Source organism: Mycetomoellerius zeteki, unplaced genomic scaffold (genome assembly GCF_001594055.1).
Source record: "Mycetomoellerius zeteki isolate Tzet28-1 unplaced genomic scaffold, Tzet1.0 scaffold49, whole genome shotgun sequence".
Classification (NCBI taxonomy): domain Eukaryota; kingdom Metazoa; phylum Arthropoda; class Insecta; order Hymenoptera; family Formicidae; genus Mycetomoellerius; species Mycetomoellerius zeteki.
In genome coordinates, this window is record NW_017257489.1 from 1,007,638 (window position 1) to 1,015,536 (window position 7,899).

The 7,899-nt window shown below is 32.5% G+C and overlaps 1 protein-coding gene across 1 annotated transcript in view; it reads right to left on the reverse strand.

Annotated features, from left to right (window-relative positions):
• Positions 1 to 549: 549 nt before the first annotated feature.
• Positions 550 to 7,899, reverse strand: part of LOC108727408 (protein FAM60A) — an 8,977-nt gene continuing 1,627 nt past the window's right edge. Inside the window, exons 2-6 of the mRNA XM_018455527.1 lie at positions 2,688 to 2,790; positions 2,196 to 2,349; positions 1,679 to 1,847; positions 1,352 to 1,511; positions 550 to 1,062 (exon numbers count right to left, since the gene is read on the reverse strand). Of these exons, the coding sequence (XP_018311029.1) occupies positions 642 to 1,062; positions 1,352 to 1,511; positions 1,679 to 1,847; positions 2,196 to 2,349; positions 2,688 to 2,761 (978 nt within the window). The 5' untranslated portion in view covers positions 2,762 to 2,790 and the 3' untranslated portion in view covers positions 550 to 641. The remainder of the gene's footprint in view (positions 1,063 to 1,351; positions 1,512 to 1,678; positions 1,848 to 2,195; positions 2,350 to 2,687; positions 2,791 to 7,899) is intronic.

The window sequence follows — 7,899 nt, forward strand, 5'->3', positions numbered from 1 at the left end:
TGTATCTTGTGCGAGATGTACTAATTTCAGAAAAAATGTTTTGAATAAAAAGAAATTGTACGGATTTTTAGGGACATATTTTGAACATATTTTAATGATGAACGGTCTCATTTTCAAGAGAAAATTTTTTTTATCATCATTAAGTATTCCTTTTGTGTTTTGACTATATAAAACATTTCCCGTAAAATCCCAATAAAAATTCTTTTTGAAGGTAATGACGTTTTTGTATTATTTAATTATCCTCATGTATTAACAATATGTAATATAATGAAAAATAATTTAAACAATAAATAAAGCAGGATTTTAAAAACTATTACAGGAATAAAATTCGAATATTCTCCATGAGGAAAAATCGTCTCGAAATTGAAATTCAAAAGATATTTTAAGATTTAAAAGAATTGAAGTAAATATTGTAAGAATCAAATATCAAAAATTTGCTTTACGTATCATAGAAACATAAAATTTGAAAAAAGATTTAAAGTTTGAAATTCTCGCTAAAGGAAAGTTCGCTATATTGAAGATTCTATAGAAAATTGCAATTAAAAAAAATTATCTAATAGACACCCTGTATACGTATGTACATATTTATGCGTGTGTGTCATAAGTAAAGGAATAAATTAACCCTCTATAAAGGGCCGACATTAATTGGAGACCGATTGAAGTGACTGATTAGTAACGTTGACAGATTGTAAGGTTTTGCAACTCGATAACTGATCGAGTTCTGTAGGTCTCACAGCTTCCTCTATCATTTTCACATCTGCCTGAACTTGGACATTCTTCGCTATTTTACTCTCACCCTGATTGGAGGACTCATCGTAACCGGAATCAGATGAAGAGTCGCTATCTGTCTTCGTTTGTTTCGAACTTGTTTCCGAACTTAATGATGGCGATTCAACGCTATGAATAGGACTGGTGGATGCAGAACTGTGAGTAGGACTGGCGACTGTTAAAGAAGAAAGAAGTTGCCGCCTGGCAAGATTTACGCAAGGTTTCAAGCTAGACGGATACATTATAATCTCACCATTGGCGCCTCTGAAAATACTGCCACAGCAAATAATTTCTCTGTGTAAAACAAAAAAAATATCATATATTAAATGCAAATTAAAATATGTATAATATGAAAAATATTTGAGAAAGGTATCTTCAATGAAAGAAATATATATTGATAGTAAATATAAAATTTGAGAACTATACAAATGTGTAATAAATAGAAGTAGCTATTGAGTCATCTCTAATTTTTAGATCTTATAAAATGTTTTCCTACAAAATTTTTTTAATTTATTTGTTTAAAATACTTAATTTTTGTAAAACAATTCTTAAAGTTCTTAAATTTTAAAAATTTTCATATTACCTTTTGTAATAAGATAAATCTAAGAAATTATTATCATCTTCATTCATATCCTGATCTTGAACGAGATCTAATTGTTTGTCATTAGAGCCAATATCATCGTCATCATCCGAGATGCTTTCCGATCTGCTCGAAGCTTTACTATCTGCCAATGTATAATCTTCTACAATATAAAAAACAAAGAGAATGTGTTAATACAATTGTTAAATATTAATAACATATTATTAAGATATCCCAATTTCTATTTCTATCTTTTAATTTTTATATTGTTTTTTAAACGTTGAATCATGTATATTAGATTAATAAAATTTTGTATTCAGTTTAACCAACCGATTAAATCATCGCTCATTGATGGGCTTTGTTCTCGATCTGTCTCTGTTTTCACATAGACATGTTTCTTTTTAACGAGCTTGTCAGGTGTATCTTTAACTTTTCTTTTATTTTTTGCTTTAAATTTTGTCAGTGATTTAATACCAGGACCAGCGCGTGCATCCACAACCTGTAAAAAAATAGATAATTTAAACTTAACGATAACACAATATAATTAAAAATATCAAATGTGTTGGATATCTTAGTGTTACAGCAGTCACTTGTCAAACTAAAAATTTGATAAATTGCAATTGTTACAAAAAGAATTCTAATATTCTCTCTCTCTCTCTCTCTCTCTCTCTCTCACGCACGCACGCACAAAGTAGATAAATATTTGTTTCGATTGTAATTAAGAACAAGAATCAAAATTCAATCAAGAGAATCGAAAAGTAATTTAATAAATAGTAATATTTATATTATACTAGCAAGATTAAAATTCAAATAATAAAAATAAGATTATCACTCAACAGATACTAACATGTCTCCAATTGCGATCATTTCCTGGAGGCAACTTCTTAAATCTCTTTACTAGAAGCACACATGCATTACATATCTCTCCGCTACGTCTTTCATCGAGTTGAAAACATAGCATAAAATCATCCTCATACTTTTTACTATCTGTGAATCTCGAACTGTAAAAAGATTAAACATTTATTATATTAAAACAATATAAAAAATATAATATAATTGTGTATATCTATATAATAACAAAATATGTGTAATGTCATCAATATGTTATGAATCAATATCATGGCATTAATATCATAATATCAACGCCTACTAAATAACATTATATTATATAAAATTTTGATGTCAACATAAGTTGTAATATTAATTTAACTTTTAAAATATAATATTAATTTAAAATAAGAATTAAAAATTATACAATAGATATATGTAATTATAACTATTTTATTTTTATTGTATGATACATACACCATATGTAAATATTTAAATAATATATTTTTACCTGCTAGATTTAGCTTTGCAAATGCAACAGCCCGTACTAGATCGATACACCTTTGGTTTGTGAAAACTGAACATCCTGGTCACTGTGTACGTCACTATCGTTTCTGTAATTTAATAGATAAGTTTATGTTATAACAAAATTTCATATTAGTAGAAATTTATAAAATTTATATCTTTATAATTTTATGTTTTTTTATATTTCACATACAAAAATAATTGCATTTGTCATCTTATAAATTTTTATTCTGTAAAATACAATGTGTATATATTATTAAACAACGCAGCTTTCAATTGCATAAAAATTGTATTACAAACTGCATAAATTGTATAAAAATTGTATTTTTCGAGACTCGAAATATTTACATATTTCAATACTAAAAATTTTTAATATATAGCATACGAAAATTAAGATATATGAGTAAAATGTAAAATAATTCACAGAACTGTAATTTATATAAATTTTACAAATAGAACAAAAATATTTAAAAAAATTAAAAATAAATTTAAAATACAGAAATACTTGTACAAATCATGGAAATCGAGGTTCAACGCGAATGTAATTTTTGAACGTGAAATATCGCTGTGGGAAAATATCACGCGGTATAACATGGACGCCATGAAATTGCAGTAAATGTAATGTCCATGGACATACTTGAAGCATGTGACAAATGGTATTCGACAAATTACATAAAATTATAAAATGTATAAAGATAAGATGAAAGAATGTTTAGAAGATACAGAAATCTTTACAAAAATCAAAATTTTTTGCAAAATATGTACATATTTTATACAGTATCGGGTAAATATCATGAAGTTGCGCGGTATGCTAAATTAAGATTGATACTTGGAAGTTGAACATGCCTGAAGTTCACAAAGTAACACAGATGTAGATAAGGTGTCCAAAAAATATGGTTGTCGCGAAAGTAACATCAAATATATGTCACGATGATCGCTGATTTTATTGAGGACGTTCGCTACCACCTTCATGTTTCGTCGAAGAATCACAAGAATCGAGATTCGAAGATCCCGAAATTAATGGAAGCTACGACGTAAAACACTGTTGCCAAATGTATTAAAAAGCAATGACGGACACTTATTTTTCTTTTACGAAATTGAGACGTCTCCCCTTTCACTTTCAGCGACACTTCTTCACTTTTCTAACGTCCCTTTTTCTGAATTGACGCGACGAATGTCCGAAGTGAAAGGCCTGTCGCCGAATGTACCAAAAGTGACGCCGTTTCCAATTCGGCCGTTTGTCTCTTTCCCAAAATGGATCTCCGTCCCTGTGGAACACACGGCGCTCCTTGAGCCTCCGGTTTCTCAGAGCCGACACCGTAGGTGTCGAAATCAAAACAAACGAAAAAGAAACCACTATCGACAGACGTGATGTTGGAACAACGCTGACAATCGGGTTCAAGCCGCTTGTTCTTTCAAAATGGAAGAGAAAATCCGATCTCCCACTCTCTCTTCGACGGAGAGCTCACGCTTGAACTGACTTGAATGCCCGCTTCTTTCCGAATTATTCGCGATTTTAATCACAGTGATCTTCGCGCGCGCGCGCGTTCTTGAAAGGAATCGTAACCGCGGCGCTCGTTCGCGACAACGTTCAGATGATTCGGACCAGACGCGCGTACGGCGACGTGCAAGAAGCGTGGCTACGCTACTCTACGCGCGCACCGGGGAAGCGTCACTAAGCGGCGTGCGCATGCGCATACCTTCTCCTTCCCCCCTATTTTCTGTCGCGTGCGGCGTGCTCACGGTGTTTCGTCGTCAAACATCTTCTCATCCTTTCCCGTAAAATCCTCTTCGATGCCCATGCGCGAGTCGAACTGCGTCCAACTTCGCTCGGCGCGCGAGCGCCAAATTCTCTCTTCTTCTCTTCCCTTCCCCCCCTCTCTCCCGTATCGCTTCCTCATTCTGAATGGTCTCACTTATCACGGTGATCCCCTCGCATGAGACAAACTTCGTTCAAGCCACGCGATTGAAGTTTAATTTGATAAAATGAAATTATCTTTTCTACCAAACTTCACTTTATACGCTTTCGCAATGTTTAGTTGAAAACGCAAATCTGGAAGGAATTTTTCTTGTTCATGTTTCATTGTAAATATCGAGTTATCTAACATCATGCTCCTAGAATCTAGTAAATTATTATCATTAGACACGTAAATGTTCATTTAAAATCCGTTGGTTTCATTTATCACAGTGATCCCCTCGCATGAGATAAACTTTACTTTGTTCAAACTCTACGATTGAAGTAAACTTAATTTAATAAAATTAAGTTATCTTCTGTCAAACTTCGCTTTGCACGCACAGTTGGATGAAAATTTGGAAAGAATTTTGCCTGTTCATCATAAATTTCAGTGATCAACTTTTTGGGATGCTTCTTATTATTTTCATATTTAAAAGAGAGACAATTCATAATTTTGTCCGTAATTTGGGGCAAAATTTGGGACGCGCTGTAAAATAGGACGAAAAGTTACAATTTGGTCTGTCCTTCCTAATTTGGGACGGTCGTAAATACCAATTTAGCTAATGTCATCCCTTATAAAAATTTAAGTTAATATTGGCCAATTAATCATTTACTTTCAGTATTAAAAGTACTGTTAGTATTTAAGTATTAATATCTTTAATACTTAAAATACGTAATTAATTGGCCAGTACTAGTATTAAATTTCTATAAGGGATACTCCTGGAAATTAGTAAATATTAAACACGTGAACGTTTTATTTAAAATCTGTATTTATATTGACAATTCGGCAGTTACTATATTTCTTTTCGAATAGACTTTCCGTAAGAAGTCTTCCAGCATCATCATTTGAGAGGAGTATCGATGATCCCGCGTGACATACAGAAACCTCTTCTTAGGCCCGTTTCTACCAACGTAGATTAACTTTAATCTTAATTGAACTTACTCTTTATCTTTTTCTAATTCTCAAAACTGGAAAAAGATAAAGTTAGTTAAACCGAGATTAAAATTAAACTATATTGGTAGAAAGGGGCCTTAGTCATTCTTGGGGAGCTGTGCAAAGTAATTCGTTCATTCTTATTCATCTCGTGTAGATATTCAGGCAATTTTCTGGCTCTCGCGAGATCTTGTTTACCGAATTTCAAAAGCGGGTCAACAACGTCACCGAGCGATCAGCCAATGGACGTGGAGGCCGAGCGGAGGTTGTGCCTGAATCCGTAATCTCGATTGGTTGACAACGAGCGAACAAGAGAGACGGTGTTATGCACTCGCAGAAAACTCGTTTTCCTTCGGCTCTCAACTACGTGCACGTGCACTCGTTCACATATATATCCCTCGCTAACGAAACACTTTCGAACAACAAGGTTAGAGCATCGAGGGAACACCCCGCAAGCGTATAATGGAACAATTTATTTCTACAATCAAATTTCTTTCCAATATATATGGATCTTTAAAACACGGTTTCATTGATATCAATTTATTTCAAGTACAAACTTTATTCGTTATTAATCTAAAGTTCTTCTTGAAAAATCTTGATAGGATTAATTTCAGGTCTACAAAAATACCAATTCGCCTGTTAGAAGAGACTGAGAAGAAACAGCGATTGTCAGAATAAACAGTATCGTTTACAGAAATTTTGTACAAATTAATTCAATCTCGCCTTGACAGTGAGAAAAAAATATACATTCTTCTGAAAATTTCCATGTATTTTCGATCATTAAGCAAGGTTAACACCGATTTCTCGAAGGCCAAGTGGTACCGATGCAATTAATACGATTGCAAAATATCTCATTGTAAGATAAGACAATCACGACAGCTACTAGTTGATAACTACATTCTATCGGTTGTTTACTCCAATCTTAAGTTCATAATTATGTTTTCCAGATGTTGGATGCTAGATTTATTTAAAACAATGACGTATTATTAATTTTTTTTAATTTTTCGATGACGGCCCAGTTTAATTCCATCAATTCCTTTTATTGCTGATATTTATCGGTATTCATTATACCGCTTTACATATCGCAGATTGTACGCAGACAATTCCACGAGAATCCAAGAGTTTCGTGAATCTCCAAGTTCGAAGCTTTTATTACACGACAAATTTCGTCGGGAAGAAATATAGAGATCGTGCAAACATATTAAAAAAAAAAAGAAAGAAAAAAGACGACGTTATTTCGAGAACGCGCCTTGCCTCACATAATAATCCGCACGTTGCACTCTGTTTTGTGCTTTGTGCTATTTTTAGCCGATTCGTGTTTTGTCGACACCACCGCTGTTTTCTACATTGCGCTCATCTCTTTCTCTTGCTCATCCTTTTGCTTCTGTCGATTTTCCTTTGTTGATTTGTGTTCTGTTATGTTCTATTACAACCCCTTATATCGCATTAACCTTGGGAAATTCTTTCGATTCACAAATCGATTCGCCGAAGTTTTAGTTCAGGTTGTAACGTTTATGAAACTCTTAAAATATGTCCACGTGTGTATCAAGGTCGATCCTTTGTATTCGTAATCATTAATTAGTCATCATTAATTAATTAATTGCGACACTTGACGATGCGAAATATCCGCAATTTTCTATCTCTTTATATTTCATACAGGAATTTTTGAAATTTGAACAATTAAAACAATATAAAATAAAAATTAGGAGACAAGAACGACTGTGAATGAAATATCTATTTATCTTTTTCATTGTACTGAGGATGATCCAAAAACTGGGTCGAAATGTATAATTTATTTGTTTATTTATTATTATATATACTATACACTAATATTCTGTGTTGGCTCACATTGAGCTTCTGGAAAGAATAATTACGTTCCGAAAAGAGCACGTGCGCCATAAAGGAAAAAAAACTCAATCCTATCATTCCAATCGAGGGAAAAAAAATTATAAATTATAATGAAGTTCAATGTTCTCTGAATCAGATGTGTTTATTTTCAGAACCATTATAAATAAAGAAATCATAAAAGAGGTACAGGGAGCAATTCTTCTTTTATTTCGATTAAATTAAGATAAAATCTGCGAGTTTGGATGTTTCTAAACAAAAACGACACGTTTAATTTGCAGTTTTCTAATTAAACAAGACTGATGTCATAGTATGTATCTCTTGTAATTCCAAGGTTGGCAAGTAACGCGTTACTTGTAACGCCGATACTTTGTTGATCGTTACCTTGTTATAATAACAATTTGATAATGACATTGTGAATTTTTTATGATGGTAATGCTAACATCAGAGTTAGAAAAGTCAATC